This window comes from Staurois parvus, unplaced genomic scaffold, assembly GCF_062004578.1.
Source record: "Staurois parvus isolate SC_StPar_1 unplaced genomic scaffold, SC_StPar_1.0 ptg000470l, whole genome shotgun sequence".
NCBI lineage: Eukaryota > Metazoa > Chordata > Amphibia > Anura > Ranidae > Staurois > Staurois parvus.
The window spans coordinates 5481706-5503257 of record NW_028318266.1 but is presented as its reverse complement, the minus strand read 5'-3'; the positions used below and the strand labels follow the sequence as shown (position 1 = coordinate 5503257).

The following is a 21552-nucleotide window of genomic DNA, read 5'->3' as shown; positions in this document are numbered from 1 at the left end:
AATTTATGAAGAATTTTATTTTATTTATTTTTTATTTTTTTAAATTTCATATTGGATATATTTTATAACAAAAAGTAAAAAATATAGTTTTTTTTAACTGTTATTCTTTTTTTGTTTATAGTGCAAAAATAATATATAGTGCGATCAAATACCACCCAAAATAAATCTCTATTTGTAGGAAAAAAATTGACATAAATTGAATTTATGTACAGCGTTGCATGGCCACGCAATTGGCAGTTAACGTAACACAGCACAACATCGCAAAAAATGGCCTGAAGGAAGGGGGTAAATCTTGGGCAAGTGGTTAAGAGTAAGCATTGGAACATTCTCAGGTGATTTTAGGTATGTCCACTTCTGGTAATTAAAAAAAAAAAAAGTTACGCTTTCAGGGTTTATATATAAACCCCCAAATCAGGTTGTGTATGTGAAATAATTAAAAGGCTAATGTAGAAATTTCTTTTTTTAAAAAAATCAGTCTAGTTTTTAACCACTTTTCCTCCTGTGGATTTACCCCCCTTTCCTGGCCATTTTTTGCAATACGGCACTGCGTTACTTTAACTAACAATTATGCGGTCATGCAACACTGCACAAAAATGAAATTTATGTCCTTTTTTTCCCACAAATAGAGCTTTCTTTTGGTGGTATTTGATCACCTCTGCATTTTTTATTTTTTGCTCTATAAACAAAAAAAGACCATCAATTTTTGAGAACAAAACAATATTTTTGAATTTTTGCTATTAAACATATCCAGTAAAAAAATTTAAAAAATCACATTTCATCATAAATTTTTGCCAAATGTAGTCTTTGCTACAAAAAATCCTAATACGTGTACATTAATTGATTTACGTGAAAGTTATAGCGTTTTACAAATGGCGGTATATATACTGGAGTTTTTTTTTCATGGCAGCAATCAGCGGGACTGCGGCAGGCATTCTGACACTGAGGGGAACTAACTTGGTGTCACTAACATCCCCAGTGACACCAATACAGTGATCAGTGCTAGCAAAAAGCACTGACACTGTACTAATGGCACTGGGCAGGAAGGGACAGGGGCGGACTGACCATTTGGAAACTCGGGCAGTGCCCGAGGGCCCGGGGTCAGTAGGGGGCCCCATGAGATGCCCATGGTACCTTTTTCATAGGCTTTTTTGAGTTTGGGCAAGGACACCGGGGCCCCATGATCCCCTATTGCCCGGGGGCCCCATGAGTTGTCAGTCCACCCCTGGGTAGGGGTTAACATCTGGGGCGATCAAAGGGTTAACTGTGTGCTTTTACTATGGGGCTGTGTATGTGCTTTCCACTGTACAAAGCAGTGTGCTGGAACTGATGGGAGAGAACGCGTGCATATATACAGTCATGGCCGAAATTGTTGGCACCCTTGATATTTTTCCTGAAAATCAAGTATTTCACACAAAAAAGGTATTGCATTAACACATGTTTTGCTATACACATGTTTATTCCCTTTGTATGTATTGGAACAAATATAAAACAGAGGCAGAAAAGCAAATATGACATAATGTCACACAAAACCCCAAAAATGGGCTGGACAAAAGTATTGGCACCCTTAACTTAATATTTGGTTGCACACCCTTTGGAAAACATAACTGAAATCAGTCGCTTCCTATAACCATCAATAAGCTTCTGACACCTCTCACCCGGAATTTTGGACCACTCTTCCTTTGCAAACAGCTCCAGGTCTCTCTTATTGGAAGGACACCTTTTCCCAACAGCAATTGTAAGATCTCTCCACAGGTGTTCAATGGGATTTAGATCTGGGCTCATTGCTGGCCACTTCAGAACTCTCCAGCGCTTCTTTGCCATCCATTTCTGAGTGCTTTTTGACGTATGTTTGGGGTCATTGTCCTGCTGGAAGACCCAGGATCTTGGACGCAAACCCAGCTTTCTGACACTGGGCCCTACAGTGCGACCCAAAATCCTTTGGTAATCCTCAGATTTCATGATGCCTTGCACACAGTCAAGGCACCCAGTGCCAGAGGCAGCAAAACAACCCCAAAACATCATTGAACCTCCACCATATTTTACCGTAGGTACTGTGTTTTGTTCTTTGTAGGCCTCATTCCGTTTTCGGTAAACAGTAGAATGATGTGCTTTACCGAAAAGCTCTATCTTGGTCTCATCTGTCCACAAGACGTTTTCCCAGAAGGCTTTTGGCTTACTCAAGTACATTTTGGCAAACTGTAGTCTTGCTTTTTTATGTCTCTGTGTCAGCAGTGGGGTCCTCCTGGGTCTCCTGCCATAGCGTTTCATTTCATTTAAATGTCGACGGATAGTTCGCGCTGACACTGATGCTCCCTGAGCCTGCAGGACAGCTTGAATGTCTTTGGAACATGTTTGGGGCTGCTTATCCACCATCCGGACTATTCTGCGTTGCAATCTTTCATCAATTTTCCTCATCCGTCCACGACCAGGGAGATTAGCTACAGTGCCATGGGTTGCAAACTTCTTGATAATGTTGCGCACTGTGGACAAAGGCAAATCTAGTTCTCTGGAGATGGACTTGTAACCTTGAGATTGTTGATATTTTGCCACAATTTTGGTTCTCAGGTCCTCAGACAGTTCTCGTCTCCTCTTTCTGTTGTCCATGCTTAGTGTGGCACAGACAGACACACAATGCAAAGGTTAAGTGAACGTCTCTCCTTTTTATCTGCTTTCAGGTGTGATTTCTATATTGCCCACACCTGTTACTTGCCCCAGGTGAGTTTACAGGAGCATCACATGCTTGTAACATTCTTATTTATCCGCAGTTGTGAAAGGGTGCCAATACTTTTGTCCAGCCCATTTTTGGAGGTTTGTGTGACATTATGTCGAATTTGCTTTCTTTCCTCCCTTTTTTTGTTTTGTCCCAATACACACAAAGGGAATAAACATGTGTATAGCAAAACATGTGTTAATGCAATACGTTTCGTGAGAAATACATGATTTCCTGGAGAAATATCAAGGGTGCCAACAATTTCGGCCATGACTGTATGTGATTTTGCAGACCCCCTGCTCCCTGTAGCAGTATTTCTGCTGTAGGGTGACGATAAGGCGGTTAATGCTCAAATAATTACCAAGAAACATTTTTTATTTATTTCAGCATTTTTTTTTGTTTTTAAGGCAATGTATAAAAACAACCAGACCACCATTACTGAAGTCATCCTCTTGGGATTCCAAAACTCCAAAGAAATCAGCATTGTTCTTTTCATTCTTCTCCTCATAGTTTATCTTTTGACACTTTTTGGAAACCTCTTGATCATCACACTGGTCTACTACAATAAAACCCTCCACACTCCGATGTACTTCTTCCTCATCCAGCTCTCGTTATCTGATATTCTGCTAACCACAGATATTGCCCCATACTTGCTGTATACGTTACTTCATGAGGGTGGAACAATGTCTTTTACAGGCTGCATTTTCCAACAATATATGTTTGATGTGATTGAATCTACAGAGTGTCTTCTTCTGACAGTGATGTCTTATGACCGGTACTTGGCCATCTGTAAGCCTTTGCATTACACTTCTATAATGAATGAGTTGTTTTGCATAATTTTGACTATCATTTCCTGGTTGTTTAGCATTTGTTCCATGATGATTGCTGCAATTACAATAGCTGGTCTTGATTTTTGTGGACCAAATATAATTGACCATTTCTTCTGCGATGTATCACCGTTGCTAAAGCTTTCCTGTTCAGATACATTCTGGGTTCGGTTGGACATGATATTGAATAGTGTACCTCTTCTCTTCTTACCATTCCTAATTATCATCATATCATACACTTATATTATTTTTACCATCTTGAAAATCCCATCCAAGACTGGAAAACAGAAGGCGTTCTCCACCTGCAGCTCTCACTTAATTGTGGTTTGTATATTTTATGTAACACTGATTGTTATTTATGACCTTCCAACAAGTGGACAGTCATTGACTATAAGCAAAGCAGTATCACTGATCTATACAGTGGGGACACCACTGATGAATCCAATCATATACAGCTTGAGGAACAGAGACATAAAGATGGCTTTTGCCAAGTTAAGAAACAGTTTTGTAAGTTTTTAACCGAAGTTTGAATTTAAGGAAATATCATTTATTGGTTAACTAAATATCATGGAGCAAGCTTTTAGAGGATGGTGGCCTCTTCTTCGGGCAATACATGATGGCTAACACGCTGGAACTCTCTGCTGATGACTTACTTTACAGGAGAAATGACCATGGATTCATAGTTTATACCTTGATTGCTTATATTGATCTTCAAAACAGCTGACGGACTTTGGGCTGGATTATTTAAATCTTTTTTTGCATATGCCAGCACATTGATAGTATACAGGTGAAACTCGAAAAATTAGAATATGGTGCAAAAGTTCATTTATTTCAGTAATGCAACTTAAAAGGTGAAACTAATATATGAGACTCATTACATGCAAAGCAAGATAGTTCAAGCCGTGATTTGTCGTCATTGTGATGATTATGGCTTACAGCTCATGAAAACCCCAAATCCACAATCTCAGAAAATTAGAATATTGTGAAAAGGTGCAATATTCTCGGCTCAAAGTGTCCCAATCTCTAATCAGCTCATTAAGCCATAACACCTGCAAAGGGTTCCTGAACCTTTAAATGGTCTCTCAGTCTGGTTCAGTAGGAATCACAATCATGGGAAAGACTGCTGACCTGACAGTTGTGCAGAAAACCATCATTGACACCCTCCATAAGGAGGGAAAGCCTCAAAAGGTAATTGCAAAAGAAGTTGGATGTTTCCAAAGTGCTGTATCAAAGCACATTAATAGAAAGTTATGTGGAAGAGAAAAGTGTAGAAGAAAAAGGTGCACAAGCAGCAGGGATGACCGCAGCCTGGAGAGGATTGTCGGGACCACCACACACAGACGGATCCTGGACATGGGCTTCAAATGTCGTATTCCTCTTGTCAAGCCGCTCCTGAACAACAAACAACGTCAGAAGCGTCTTACATGGGCTAAAGAAAAACAGACCTGGTCTGTTGCTCAGTGGTCTAAAGTCCTCTTTTCTGATGGGAGCAACTTTTGCATCTCATTTGGAAACCAAGGACCCAGAGTATGGAGGAAGAATGGAGAGGCCCAAGGACCCCGAGTATGGAGGAAGAATGGAGAGGCCCAAGGACCCCGAGTATGGAGGAAGAATGGAGAGGCCCAAGGACCCCGAGTATGGAGGAAGAATGGAGAGGCTCAAGGACCCCGAGTATGGAGGAAGAATGGAGAGGCCCAAGGACCCAGAGTATGGAGGAAGAATGGAGAGGCCCAAGGACCCCGAGTATGGAGGAAGAATGGAGAAGCCCAAGGACCCCGAGTATGGAGGAAGAATGGAGAGGCACACACTGCAAGATGCTTGAAGTCCAGTGTGAAGTTTCCACAGTCTGTGTTGATTTGGGGAGCCATGTCATCTGCTGGTGTTGGTCCACTGTACTTCATTAAGTCCAGGGTCAATGCAGCTGTCTACCAGGAGATTTTGGAGCACTTCATGCTTCCTTCCGCAGACGAGCTTTATGGGGATGCTGACTTCATTTTCCAGCAGGACTTGGCACCGCCCACACTGCCAAAGCACCAAAACCTGGTTCAATGACCGTGGGATTACTGTGCTTGATTGGCCAGCAAACTCGCCTGACTTGAACCCCATAGAGAATCTATGGGGCATTGCCAAGAGAAAGATGAGAGACATGAGACTGAACAATGCAGAAGAGCTGAAGGCCGCTATTGAAGCATCCTGGTCTTCCATAATACCTCAGCAGTGCCACAGGCTGATAGCTTCTATGCCACGCCGCATTGAGGCAGTAATTGCTGCAAAAGGGGCCCAAACCAAGTACTGAGTACATATGCAGCTTCTACTTTTCAGAGGTCCGATATTGTTCTATGTACAATCCTTGTTTTATTGATTGCATGGAATATTCTCATTTTCTGAGATTGTGGATTTGGGGTTTTCATGAGCTGTAAGCCATAATCATCACAATGATGACAAATCACGGCTTGAACTATCTTGCTTTGCATGTAATGAGTCTCATATATTAGTGTCACCTTTTAAGTTGCTGCACTGAAATAAATGAACTTTTGCACCATATTCTAATTTTTCGAGTTTCACCTGTACAGACAACCAGTCATATCCTGACAGTAGTTAGTATATGCTTGTGATACGTAGAGGTATGCATGCAGAGTATATGATGTCCCTGTGGTAAAGAGTGATGAGTAGATCGTCAAAAAATGGATAATTCCCAATTTTTTAAAAAATCTCCCAAATATCAAGTGATGAAATGCTATTGTTATACAATATTAGTGTTATTTCCTAGATGCTATTGTTGGGCAGTACAATGGGGGGAAGACATCTAATCTCCGTTTTCTGCAGTGAAGTATCTGAGAGTCTGGGTCACGGTAAAACTCAATTAATGTTGTAGTGGTTGTGCACATTTATAAGTACATTATATAATATGTAACTCTCTGACTACGTTGTGTACGCTTTTTTTTATAACTGGATTCTTTGCTTGTGACAAGAGCGTTACTTTGTTTAACACTTGCCTATTGGGCACCCCCTTGTTTCTCAGACCGATTTCAGCTTGCAGTGCTCTCACACAGAGCCATGGATAAAGGGGTACCACCAGTCCTCCTGTATGGGGTCCAGGCCAGCAGGGGGGCTCAGGCAGCTGGTGAATTGAATATGAGCTGGTAGGGTGATCGGTATGTCAGGGGGTATTACTGGAACCCATCCCCGGTATTACTTAAATCTTTTTTTGCATATGCCAGCACATTGATAGTCTGCAGACAACCAGTCATATCCTGACAGTAGTTAGTATATGCTAGTGATATGTAGAGGTATGTATACACAGTATATGGTGTCCCCATGGTAAAGAGTAATGAATAGATCTGCAAAAAATGGATAATTCCCAATTTTTTAAAAGATCTCCCAAATATCAAGTGATGAAATGCTATTGTTATACAATATTAGTGTTGTTTCCTAGATGTTGTTAAGCATATTGTTGGGCAGTACAATGGGGGGAAGGCATCTAATCTCCGTTTTCTGCAGTGTATTTGAGAGTCTGGGTCACGGTCAAACTCATTAGGTGCTCCAAAATCATAGAAAAAAGTTTCAGTAATGAATGTTGTAGTGCTTGTGCACATTTATAAGTACATTATATAATATGTAACTCTCTGACTACGTTGTGTATGTGTTTTTTTTTATCGGATTCTTTGTTTGTGACAAGAGCTTTACTTTGTTGCCTACCGGGCACCCCCTTCCTGCTCAGACCAATTTTCAGCTTGCAGTGCTCTCACACAGGGTCATAGATAAAGGGGTACCACCAGTCCTCCTGTATGGGGTCCAGGCCAGCAGGGGGGCCCAGGCAGCTGGGTGAATCAAATATGAGCTGGTAGGGTGATTGGTACAGCAGGGGGTATTACTGGAACCTATCCCCTGTATGGATCTCTCTGCAGCAGCTGAAAGCTCCCTCCTGCTGGCTTTCCGCTGCTGCAGAGAGAGCCATACAGGGGATTGGTCAAGTAATTGACCTCCTGCTGCATCCATCACCCTCCCTATGCACTATATGTTTTCCCCTGCTGCCCAGCCCCCCCCCCCCCTGCAGTGCTGCTGGCTTCCCTCCTCTCCTTCACATTGACAGCTGCTAGCGCACAATTGGATCCTTCAGGATGGAAAGTGGGGAAAGGGTTTCGGTAAATATCTTACATTTACTAATCCCTACCTTTAATGAATGAACACAATAAGTGATTGGTATCAATCATTTACTGTGTTCATTCATAATTGAAGCATTATAAGCTGTGTTTTCTTTCTTTTTTTTGGTGGGGGGGGGGGCTGTCAGGCTGGCTGTATGGTGTCAGGTTAGCTGTATGTGGCCCCGTGGTTTCTGACAGCAGTCCTGCTCTCACAGTTTGAATGACAATTACTGTCATGCAACACTATACCCATATGACATTTTTGTCCTTGTTTTGTCCTCATAAATAGAGCTTTCTTTTGGTGGTATTTAATCAGCACTGTTTTTTTTTTATTTTTTGCACTATACATGAAAAAAGACCAAACATTTTTTTTAAAAAAAGGATTTTCTTTGTTTCTGTTATAAAATTTGCAAATGAGAAATGTTTCTTAATAAATTTTGTCCAAAATTTACACTGCTGCATTGCTTTGGTAAACATAACCCAAATCAGTGTATATTATTTGGTCTGTGTGAAGGTTATATAGTATTGTTTACAAACTATAGCATAAGTAATGCAGGACATAGACGGGTCGAAAACTGGCCTTTTTAAAAAAAACAAAATGAAAAATCGCTCGTTCAATAGGCCGACGTTACCACCAACGGTAAAAAAATCGGACGATTTTCGTCCCGTCTACAGTTGGCATTTTTACTTCTGTCCCTTACAAAGAAGTAAAATTTTGTATTAGCTATTTACTTTTACATGAAAAGTCTTGCGGTTGCAACAATGTATCCATTTATATCCATTTCGGATACAGAAGTTTTTATTCGGATACAAATAGATACATTGTTGCAAACACAAGACTTTTCATATAAAATATAATAGCGGACTGGAATTCTTCTTCTTTTTCTTCTTCTTATTATTATTTTTCTTATTCTTTTTCTTTTCTTCTTTTTATTATTTTCTTATTATTATTATTATTATTTTTCTTCTTCTTCTTTTCTTCTTTTTCTTATAATTTTTCTTCTTCTTCTTTTTCTTCTTCTTGCAGGTCACGGCTCATGCGCAGATTTTTTTATCGGTAAAACGATTGGCCGATTTGCCCATCATTGCCGGGAAAATCGGCCGATCATCAAAATCGTTCTTGAATTTTCCAACTTTACCGATAAAAAAAATGTGCCAAAACCCCGAAAAACTGCCGACCAATTAACCCACTAACGGTGCGAAAATTGGACGATTTTTGACCGATATATGACCTGCATAAGAGTCCAGCTATGGCACGGTATGAGGCCCAGAGTTTGTGGGGCTGCAACGTGTCAATCTTTTTATTGGATGGACTCTTTTTCTGTCTTGATGGATCAAGAATAAAGATTTGTAATTTTACTTCATGACATGTTGGTGTTGGACTTTTACTTACGCTCTGGTTCCTACGGTATGTACAATGTTGTCCTGGCATAGACTGCTTATTTGCCTCTTCATCCCATAGCTAATACAAAATTGGGCTTTTCATTGAAAGGTATACACCTGATGTAGTGACGGCCCATCTTATTTCTTGAGACACTAACAAGCCCCTTTAACCACTCACCCTCCAGAGGATTTACCCCCCTTAATGACCACGCCTCTTTTTGCTACTTGACGCTGCACTAATTCAACTGATAATTGCGCGGTCATGCAATGCTGCACCCAAATGAAATTTATGTCCTTTTTTTCACACAAATAGAGTTTTCTTTCGGTGGTATTTGATCACCTGTGCGCTTTTTATTTTTCACGCTATAAACAAAAAAAGGCCAAACATTTTGAAGAAAAACAATATTTTTTACTTTTAGCTATAAAAAATATATAGTAAACTCAAAGTTAATTATAAATTTAGGCCAAAATGTATTCTGCTCCATGTTTTTGGTAAAAAAAATCCCAATGAGTGTATATTGATTGCTTTGTGTGGAAGTTATAGCGTCTACAAACTATGGTATAAATACTGCAATTTACGCCATTTTTTTGCTATAGAGCGCTGTGCTAGTGTAACGGACAATTGCGCGGTCATGCAATATGGTACATAAATGAAATTTACATCCTTTTTTTCCCCACAAATTGAGCTTTCTTTTGGTGGTATTTGATTGCCTGTGCGGTTTTTATTTTTTGCGCTATAAAAAAAAGGCTGACAATTTTGAGGAAAAAAAACAATATTTTGGACTTTTTGCTATAAAACATGTCCAGTAAAAAAAAAATGTAAAAATCAAATTTAGTCATAAATTTCTGCCAAAATGCATTCTGCGACATGTCTTTGCTAAAAAAAAAACCCAATACGTGTAAATTAATTGGTTTACGTGAAAGTTATAGCGTTTACAAATGGCGGGAAAGATACTGGGATTTTCAGGTTTTTTTATACTAATAATGGCGGCGATCAGCGACTTATGGCGGCGATCAGCGACTTATGGCAGCGATCAGCGAATTATGGCGGGACTGCGACTGACATTCTGACATTGGGGGGTACTGACTTGGGATCACTGACATCCCCAGTGACACCAATACAGTGATCAGTGCAAAAAAAAAAAACACTGACACTGTACTAATGGCACTGGGGAGGAAGGGGTTAAGTTTATTTTTCAGGGAAAGGGTTAACTGTGTGAGGGGAGTGTTTTACTAAGGGGCGGGGGTGTGTGCTGCAGGGGACACGGCTGATCGGGAGAGTGAAACTCTTCTGTCCCGTTCAGCTTGTCCTGGAGCTGTCAGGGAAGTGACAGAAAGCACAGCTACTGCAGCTGTGCTCTCTGTCACTGATTGCCGCAGATCGCCGGGAGATAGCCGGTAAGGACCGGCTGTGACCCGGCGACTGACATCCGCGGCTGTAATCGGCGGGGCAGGTAGGGCGGCGGCGCGCCGCGTGCGCCCCCTACCTGTTTACAAAACACACGTTTTAAAACATGGTTTTGCCTGCCCGTGCCGTCGTATTTATACAGTGGCAGGGCGGCAAGTGGTTAATGACCCCTTTTTGGAAAGTAGGCATCCCAAGGTACTTAGTAAGAGGCATGGTGAGTTTTTTGAAGTTGACATTTTTTCCCACAATTCTTTGGAAAATGAAGAATTTTTTTTTTACAAAATTGTCATATTAACAACTACCCTAAAAACGGAAGGAACATGTAACATATTCCCAAAGGTGAAGTTGTTCTTTAACCCCTTGCCCTCCTGAGGATACCCCGCACCTTCCTGATCAGGCCATTTTTTTGCAATACGGCGCTGCGTTACTTTAACTGACAATTGAGTAGTCATGCAATACTGCACCTGAATGATTTTTGGAAGGATCCATGCTTTCATGTTTTTTATGCCAAATCCTGATCCAACCTACTTTTTGAGTCACTGTTGCCTTTCTATCATCTGGAACCAGTCTGCCCGTTCTCCTCTGACCTCTGGTATCAACAAGGCATTTTTGTCCACACAACTGTGGCTCACTAGATATTTTCTCTTTTTCAAATTATTCTCTGTAAACCCTAGAGATGGCTATGCGTAAAAACACCAGTAGATCAGCAGATTCTGAAATACTCAGAACAGCCCGTCTGGCACCAATCTTCAAAGTCACTTAAATCCCCTTTCTTCCCCATTGTAATGCTCAGTTTGAACTTCAACAAGTCTTCTTCACCACGTCTAAATGCCTAAATGAATTGAGTTGCTGCCATGTGATTGGCTGATTAGCAATTTGTGCTGCCAAGCAACTGAACAGGTGTACCTAATAAAGTGGCCAGTGAGTATATATGCGCAATCAGAAAAATCAAGCAAGAAGAAAAAACTTACATTAAACAAGTAATAAAAAAAAAAAAAAAAAAAAGAGAGAATAAATAAAAAAAAAGGAAAAAGAAAGAGAAGGACACAATGTTAGTCTTTCTCACAAAGTCATAATAGCACCTTGACTTTTCACCCTGTCTCTCCAAAAGAGAGCATAGCTAGAAATATTAATTAATATTAATTCTGTGTTTTCAGCAGATGCAGAGGCCTTTGCTGCATTAAGAAGGTGTATTAAGAAAGAGTTTTTGCAATGTTTATGGAAAGTAGTGTATTGGAGGGATAATGCTGAGTTATTTGCAGTAGGGATTTTGTGACAGTTTTCCCTATGTTCCAGAAGTCCTGGAGCTTGGAGCATCCCCAGAAAATGGAGAGCGGTGTACCTTCAGCTTCCTGGCACCGCCAACATAATTGAAGGACTGGCAAGTGGATCTGATATGCTTTTTAGGTGTTCTGTGTCATGAAGAAAGTAAGTTATATGCAGGGGCGGACTGACAACTCATGGGGCCCCTGGGCAATAGGGGATCATGGGGCCCCTGTGTCCTTGCCCAAACTCAAAAGAGCCTATGAAAAAGGTACCAGGGGCATCTCATGGGGCCCCCTACTGACCCTGGGCCCTTGGGCAGTGCCCGAGTTTCCAAATGGTCAGTCCACCCCGGCTTATATGCACTTGGTAGTTACAAGCTGTGGAGACTTGTTACTTTTCATGCAATCATATTGACAATTTGCAAACATTTCACCTGAAGGTTTTCTTGTCATCTCTGTAAGAAAGGGAAATCATGTTGCTCTTCACCTGTAATGAACATGGAAAAAAGGTAGGATAGTAAATGGCATATTTGGGTCTTCTCTAAGAAAATATTTTTGAATGGGAGGAATTAGTTTGTTATCAACAGGTAGTGATCAAAAGTAAGGGCAAAGTTCAGTACATCTGAGACAGAGAGGACAACCGGTTGACAAGAGGCATGAAAATATAGGAAAAACCATCCCTGAACTGGGGTGCGGGCCTTCAGCACTTTCTCTCTTCATCATTTAATGCCATTGTAATATCTCTACCCTGGTGCTTTCAAAGCTATTTCCACCTTTAGCCACGTAAATCAAGGAATTAAAGCCTATGCAGATTCCTGACACCAAGTATGAGATTATGTAACTAGAACAGGATGCTTGAACAACTACATTTCTCCAATCTTGTTCTTTGAAAATCAACATCTACACGTTTCAAGGTGATTGAATAAAGGGTGTCTCTGCTACCGGGGTATAGTTGACAGTGTTGGAAACTCTTTGGGTGTTGTTTAGAGCTTCTCTTACTGTAATTTATGCTTGCTGGTCAGGACTGATTGAGTAGATAAATTGAAAATATAGGGCCATAGTTCATATTCAAAACTTAAATTGTATGGTAGCCCTGGGGCAGGGGCACACTGACAACTCATGGGGCCCCCTGGAAACAGGGGATCATGGGGCTCCTGTGTCCTTGCCCAAACTCAAAAAAGCCTATGAAAAAAGGTACCAGGGGCATCTCATGGGGCCCCCTGCTGACCCCGGGCCCTCGAGCAGCGCCCGAGTTTCCAAATGGTCAGTCCGCCCCTGCCCTGGGATAAACCTGTTGGTCTTCCTCCTTTCTAGGTATTCCTATTACATGTACTTTAACTGTGTGCATTAGGAAGGTTGTATTTCCTAGGATGGAATGTAAGGACTTTGGAGAAGATTTTGTAGTACTTTGGGGTATAGTCATCTAGTCTGAGGGCCTTCACTGGTTTCATATTTTTAACTATGCTGATACACCTCTACCTTTATAGAAGACTCCAAGGCAAGTGTATCCCCATTGGAGCGTTTTGGGCAAGCTGGATGCCTATAAGTATTGCCAAAGTTTTTTTCTTCTAAATGCAAAGTTGGAGTCTTATCAACTGGATGTCACATTATACATAATATAGGTGTATGAATTGAAGACGTATAAACCTCAGCTTTGTCCTCTTGCTTGAGAGATGTTGTTCCTGATTTGGATATTTCTCAAGAGTCTTGCCAGCATTCTACTGGCTGACTACTAAAATCATAAAATGCCTTTTAACATCTTATGCAGGCCATAGATGGGGAGAAAAACTGCAGATTTTTCTTTTAAAAAACGAAAAATCGGTTGTTCAAGTGGCCGACGTTACCATCAATGGTAAAAAAAATCGGCCGATTTTCTACCTTCTAGAGCCGGCAAAAAGTGTCCCTGCAGAGAGCTCTGCTATTTCTTTGACAGTTCTCTGATAGTTCCTTCACATTTATAGAAGTTGCAACAATGTATCTATTTGTTTCCATTTAGGATACAGATGTTTTTATTCAGAAACAAATAGATACAATGTTTCAACCGCTGTAAATGTCAAGGAACTGTCAGAGAACTGTCAGAAATAGCGGAGCTCTCTGCAGGGACACTTTTTGCTGGACTGGAATTCTTCTTATTTTCATCCTACTTCTTCTTATTATTATTCTTCTTCTTCATCCTCATCCTCTTCTTCTTCTTCTTCTTCTTCATCCTCATCCTCTTCTTCTTCATCCCCATCCTCTTCTTCTTCATCCCCATCCTCTTCTTCTTCATACTCATCCTCTTCTTCTTCTTCTTCATACTCATCCTCTTCTTCTTCATCATCATCCTCCTCCTCCTTCTTCTTCTTCTTCTTCCTCATCCTCATCCTCTTCTTCTTCTTCTTCCTCATCCTCTTCTTCTTCTTCCTCATCCTCATCCTCTTCTTCTTCTTCTTCTTCATCCTCATCCTCTTTTTCTTCTTCTTCTTCATCCTCTTCTTCTTCTTCTTCTTCTTCTTCATCCTCATCCTCTTCTTCTTCTTCATCCTCTTCTTCTTCTTCATCCTCATCTTCTTCTTCATCCTCATCCTCTTCTTCTTCATCATCCTCCTCCTCCTCTTCTTCTTCTTCTTCTTCATCCTCATCCTCTTCTTCTTCTTCTTCATCCTCATCCTCTTCTTCATCCTCATCCTCTTCTTCTTCCTCATCCTCATCCTCTTCTTCTTCTTCATCATCATCCTCATCCTCTTCTTCCTCTTCTTCTTCATCCTCATCTTCTTCTTCTTCATCCTCTTCTTCATCCTCATCCTCTTCTTCTTCTTCTTCATCCTCATCCTCATCCTCTTCTTCTTCTTCTTCATCCTCTTCTTCCTCTTCATCCTCTTCTTCATCCTCATCCTCTTCTTCTTCTTCTTCATCCTCATCCTCTTCTTCTTCTTCATCCTCTTCTTCCTCTTCTTCTTCTTCATCCTCTTCTTCATCCTCTTCTTCTTTTTCTTCTTTTTGTCTTCCTCTTGCAGGTCACTGCTCATGCGCAGATTTTTTATCGGTAAAAAATCGGCCGATTTGCCCACTAATTGCCGCGAAAATCGGCCGATCGGCAAAATCGGCCGATTTTTTTCCAACTTTACCGAAAAACAAAAACGGCCAAAATATCGAAAAACGGCCGACCAAATCGCCCACTAACGATCCGAAAATCGGCCTATTTTATTTTCGGCCGAAAAATCGGCCGATTTTCGACCCGTCTATGGCCTGCATTACTAGCCATGCCTTTACCTTATCTAGGAGGAAGTTAAGTTCACATATTGGGGTCCCAAGTTGTTTTTTGGTCCCCATAGCCTTTTCAAGAACCCTTTCTAATTTTAGACTCTCCATCATGAGTATATATATATGTACTGTATATGTGGCTGGTTTTATTAGAACTCTTCTCATAAAGCATGTGTGTGTTTCTCCGACATCTATCAGTGTTCACAGAAAAATAGAGGTCCACGTCTTGTTGTGTCTGTGCGGGGATTTGGATTAGTGACTCATTTAGTTTCCAAATCCAGGCACTTTCTATTGTCAGAAAAAGTTAATCTCTGAAATCTTAAAAAAAATTGGGGTGAATGGTTAGGTGTCAAGGATACTTGTGACTCCTCTAAGGGTAAATTCACACTTGTGCTGCGTGAATTAACAGAGCAGCTGCAACGATTCAGTGCTCCAGCCGCTCTGCATTTCCAGCTGCTAGGGGGCAGTGTGATGCATGAGTCAGTGCATTGCAGTGCTCCCTTTTTTTTCCATTTTGTTTTGTACAGGCTTTATTTGCAGTGTGCACAACATACACTTTATTCACCACAATGTCGGGCGGTGTGCTGCTGCACTGCGCTGCCTGACATTACAAATGTCTGCATTTCATCACAGCATGCTGCAGCACATTGCTAGGCTACTAAAATATATATAATGTTGTGCACTTCTATGGATAACAATAACCCTCCTCCTAATATTAAGTGTAAATATGAAATGATACAGTTGCAAGAGAAAGTATGTGAACCCTTTGGGATTACGTGGAGTTTTGCATGAATTGGGCATAAAATGTGCTCTGAACGTCATCTAAGTCATAACAATTGAAGAACACAGTCTGCTGAACATAATACTACACACACATTAGATGTTGCCATGGTTTAATTGCACATAACATGTAAACATTCACAGTGCAGGGAGGAAAAAGTATGTGAGGCCCTAGCTTAATGACTTCTCCCAGAGCTAATTGGAGCCAGGAGTGAGCCAACCTTGACTCCAATCAGTGTGATGATATTGGATGTGTTGCTGACAGCTGTCCTGCCCTTAAAAAACACACACCTGTTTTGGGTTTACTGGTTTCAAGAAGCACTGTCTGATGTGAACCATGCCTCGCAGAAAAGAGCAGTCAGAAGACCTACGATCAAGAATTGTTGACTTGCATGAAGCTGGAAAGGGTTACAAAAGTATCTCCAAAAGCCTTGATGTTCATGTGTCCACGGTAAGACAGACTGTCTACAAATAGAGAAAGTTTAGCACTGTTGCTACTTTCCCTAGGCGTGGTCGTCCTGTAAAAATGACTGCAAGAGCACAGCGCAGAATGCTGCATGAGGTAAAGAAGAATCCCAGAGTGTCAGCTAAAGACCTACAGAAATCTCTGGCACATGCTAACATTTTTGTTGACACATCTACAATAAGGAAAACATTAAACAAGAATGGAGTACATGGGAGGACACCACGGAGGAAGCCATTGCTGTCCAAAAAGAAGATTGCAGCACGTTTGAAGTTTGCAAAAGAGCACCTGGATGTTCCACAGCACTACTGGCAAAATATACTGTGGACAGATGAAACCAAGATTGAGTTGTTTGGGAAGAACACACAACACTATGTGTGGAGAAAAAAAGGCACAGCACACCAACATCAAAACCTCATCCCCACTGTGAAACATGGCGGAGGGAGCATCATGGTTTGGGGCTGCTTTGCTGCCTCAGGGCCTGGACGGATTGTTGTCATTGATGGGAAAATGAATTCCAGAGTTTATCAAGACATTTTGCAGGAAAATGTACGACCAGCTGTCCGCCAACTGAAGCTCCGCAGAGGATGGGTGATGCAACAGGACAATGACCCAAAGCATACAAGTAATTCAACAAAACAATGGCTGCAACAGCACAGAATACGCCTTCTGGAGTGGCCCAGTCAGAGTCCTGACCTCAACCTGATTGAAATGCTGTGGCATGACCTTAAGAGAGCCATTCACACCAGACATCCCAAGAATATTGCTACACTGAAACAGTTTTGTGAAGAGGAGTGGTCCAAAATGACTCCAGATTGTTGTGCAGGTCTGATCTGCAACTACAGGAAACGTTTGGTTGAGGTTATTGCTGCCAAAGGAGGGTCAACCAGTTATTAAGTCCAAAGGTTCACATACTTTTTCCTCCCTGCACTGTGAATGTTTACATGTTATGTGCAATTAAACCATGGCAACATCTAATGTGTGTGTAGTATTATGTTCAGCAGACTGTGTTCTTCTATTGTTGTGACTTAGATGACGTTCAGAGCACATTTTATGCCCAATTCATGCAAAACTCCACGTAATCCCAAGGGGTTCACATACTTTTTCTTGCAACTGTATATAATAAATGAAAGCGGAGTTCCAGCTGAAAAAAAAATAAAATAAAAGTCAGCAGCTACAAAAATTATAGCTGCTGATTTTTAAAATACAGACAATTACCTGTCCCTTGGTCCAGCAGGGTCTTCACCAGCTGTCTTCTCTCCCTGGAACCGGTAACTTCAGTGTGGGCACCCGGCTCTGACAGCTTGCGGCTTCAAAGCCGGGAGCCCACTGCGCATGTGCAAGAAGCACTGCACTTAGTGAATGGTCCCGTAGTCTTTTGTCATGTCCCAGAGGACCACGGGGAGATAGGGGGAGGACAACGTCTGCCTGAGCGATCGCAGCGGAAGTGGGAGCGGGTACCTGACAAATTCAGGTACCCGTTCCCCAAAGATGCTAATCCTTAATGGGGAGCAAGGGACAAGAGCTTAAAGTGAAACTTCCCCTTTTGGGTGGCGCTCTACTTTAATTAATAATCTGAAAGTAGCTGCTTTTGCACATTACCCGTATCCCATGTAAGGCAAAACTAATTAACACAGTGACTAGTGCAGCGCTACAATATTACGTGAAAACACAACATATATTGAAAATGAAATATATAAAAGTCTGATCATCTTCATTAGAGTACTTCCATCCTTCAGCAACCACCAAGAGCTTCAAAACATAAAAGTGCAAAATCCCACCATCAGATGTCTGCTCACCTCCAGCAGTGTCCCTCACATAATATTATGTTTGGCCTAAATCAACTTGATGATCAGCTTGATGGATTCCTATGGTTCACACCTTGTTTGGGAATACAACTCCCACCATCACATCACCTCATAAACAAAAGACTCCACATAGTGTGTAAACTTTAAAACATTTTAATATCTAATTATTATACAAAATGCACACTCACATGTATATGGTGCCCAACCGCACCAAGTAAAGTAATTCTCTGATATAAATTGCTCTGCAATCTAGGAATCTATGCCATGAGGAGTCAGCAGTGATAGGGCTTAATCAATGTGTCATTCGATATTACCGTATGAAGATTAGTATACACTGCTGATTCCATAATGCTCACCGGCTCCGTAATGCAGTGTGTCCTCCAATATTACCGTATGAAGATCAGTATACACCGCTGATGTCGTAATGCTCACCGGCTCCGTAATGCAGTGTGTCCTCCAATATTACCGTATGAAGATCAGTATACACCGCTGATGTCGTAATGCTCACCGGCTCCGTAATGCAGTGTGTCCTCCAATATTACCGTATGAAGATTAGTATACACCGCTGATGTCGTAATGCTCACCGGCTCCATAATGCAATGTGTCCTCCAATATTACCGTATGAAGATTAGTATACACCGCTGATTCCATAATGCTCACCGGCTCCGTAATGCAGTGTGTCCTCCAATATTACCGTATGAAGATCAGTATACACCGCTGATGTCGTAATGCTCACCGGCTCCGTAAAGCAGTGTGTCCTCCAATATTACCGTATGAAGATCAGTATACACCGCTGATTCCATAATGCTCACCGGCTCCATAATGCAGTGTGTCCTCCAATATTACCGTATGAAGATCAGTATACACCGCTGATTCCATAATGCTCACCGGCTCCATAATGCAATGTGTCCTCCAATATTACCGTATGAAGATTAGTATACACCGCTGATGTCGTAATGCTCACTGGCTCCGTAATGCAGTGTGTCCTCCAATATTACCGTATGAAGATTAGTATACACCGCTGATGCCGTAATGCTCACCGGCTCCATAATGCAATGTGTCCTCCAATATTACCGTATGAAGATTAGTATACACCGCTGATGTCGTAATGCTCACCGGCTCCGTAATGCAGTGTGTCCTCCAATATTACCGTATGAAGATTAGTATACACCGCTGATGCCGTAATGCTCACCGGCTCCATAATGCAATGTGTCCTCCAATATTACCGTATGAAGATTAGTATACACCGCTGATGCCGTAATGCTCACCGGCTCCGTAATGCAATGTGTCCTCCAATATTACCGTATGAAGATTAGTATACACCGCTGATGCCGTAATGCTCACCGGCTCCGTAATGCAGTGTGTCCTCCAATATTACCGTATGAAGATTAGTATACACCGCTGATGCCGTAATGCTCACCGGCTCCATAATGCAATGTGTCCTCCAATATTACCGTATGAAGATCAGTATACACCGCTGATGCCGTAATGATCACCGGCTCCGTAATGCAATGTGTCCTCCAATATTACCGTATGAAGATCAGTATACACCGCTGATGCCGTAATGCTCACCGGCTCCATAATGCAATGTGTCCTCCAATATTACTGTATGCAGATCAGTATACAGTAAACGGATACAAAAGCTAGTTACCACAGGGCATTTCCACCATATGTGGAGCATAGTACCCTCCTGTCCACAATGTTGAAAATAGATGGGTGACACGGAAGGGTACGTTTTAGCAAGTCGTGTAGGGACCAAATATCACCGAAGAAGCATTTTGTAGTTAGATTCAATGAGTGTAGTGTTAATCAAGATTTTAGATAAAGCATTAGCCGTATTCCACCAAGTGACTAACTTAAATCCCTTTCCCAATGCACCATATAAGAGAGCCTAATATTTGGATCAACAAGGTAAGCATATATATTAGATAGACGACCTCTCACCGTCCCGTAGCCCCACGGGAGACCTCGAGAGGGGTGAGTGTACAGGGTTCCGTTAGTAACTTAAGCTTGCTAGTGATAAAAGTAGATTGTGTATTTTAGATGTGTTAAACTTTGGTGACTCACTTTAGGATACAGAATAGAATGATATTTTGTTGAAATATGAAATATTTGATGGTTTTTAAATTTTTTAACATTTCTCTTTGTGTTAGCTTTCAAATGTGCACAACCTGTCTCCACATACTGCTTTGATGTCTTTACTAATGTGCTGATGAACAATAAAAGACAGTCATCCTTGCAATATCTCTATGGAAGTGCATTTATTCTTGGAAATAAAAAGTAATCAAAGTATAAAAAAAATATTAAAGAGTAGAGTCAATGGCCATCTTTCCTACACATGAATAATACCATTTATTAACGTAGCAAAAGCAATCTTTATGTCTCTATTTCTCAAGCTGTATATAATGGGATGCAACAGTGGTGTCCCCGCTGTATAGAACAGTGATATGAATTTGAGAATTATATAAACAATAAAAATATGAGCGCTGGGTGACACCAGGAAAAAACACAGACGGGAGCAGCCAGCATAGAAGCGGAAACAACCTCAGATCCTCCAAGAAATGCCAAAAATAAAAGTACAAATGCGGCGCTATATGGTATTAACCAGGGGCGGACTGACCATTGGAGAACTCGGGGACTGCCCGAGGGCCCGGGGTCAGTAGGGGGCCCCATGAGATGTCCCTCGTACCTTTCATAGGCTTTTTTGGGTGTGGTTTGAGTGTGGGCAAGGACACAGGGGCCCCATGATCCCCTATTGCCCGGGGGCCCCATGAGTTGTCAGTCCGCCCCTGGTATTAACAGTGTACAAATGGTATCTCACAGTAACAAAACTTATTGAATATAGTTCATGCGGAGTAATGTGACTGTGGTGACACAGTGAGCAATGATTAACTTTCGTGACTGCTGTGGCTGGAAACAATGAGCATACTATGCACTAACCAGATAGCACACATAAATGTGCGTTGGAGTATATAAGACCTACTCCTTGGTACTCTGGGGGTGGGAACTCAGCATGCGGATGTGATCATCAGGTGGGGGTGCTTCACCAGCTGTCATCTATCCAGAGCAGGTTTCCACATCTCAGGTTAACTGTGTCCAGCAGTACAATTTCCAGCCATCAGGGGGATCATACATTCAGATGGGAACCAGGAAAGGATCCTTCAGGATAAGGACCAATGGTGACATCAGCCTACGCACACTATTTTGATATTTCACTAATCCACTGAAAAGATGACAGTTCTGGCTTGCTTTGGAAAATCTCCCTCTGTGATAACAAGTGCCTCCAGCTCCTTGCTGTTCCTTCACAGGTGTGTATAAAAAAAATATTAAAGAGTAGAGTCAATGGCCATCTGAGTTCTTTCATTTCTGGATTTGTTACATGGTTGGCATAAAATTGTTCTTAAACTGCTGTTAACTTTATACAGTTGATATAAAATATTTTACTACAGTATTGGGTTCAGAATCTTTTTTTTCTAGATTTTCCTCCTTTAAAATTGGGTGTGTCTTATATTCCGGAGCG

The 21552-nt window shown here is 41.4% G+C and overlaps 1 protein-coding gene across 1 annotated transcript; it reads left to right on the top strand.

Annotated features, from left to right (window-relative positions):
- The first annotated feature begins 3120 nt into the window (after nucleotides 1–3120).
- LOC149452639 (olfactory receptor 10A7-like) lies at nucleotides 3121–4056 on the top strand. Its single transcript, XM_089689310.1, has one exon. It carries the CDS (start codon nucleotides 3121–3123, stop codon nucleotides 4054–4056), a length of 936 nt encoding a protein of 311 aa, XP_089545436.1.
- The last annotated feature ends 17496 nt before the right edge of the window (nucleotides 4057–21552 follow it).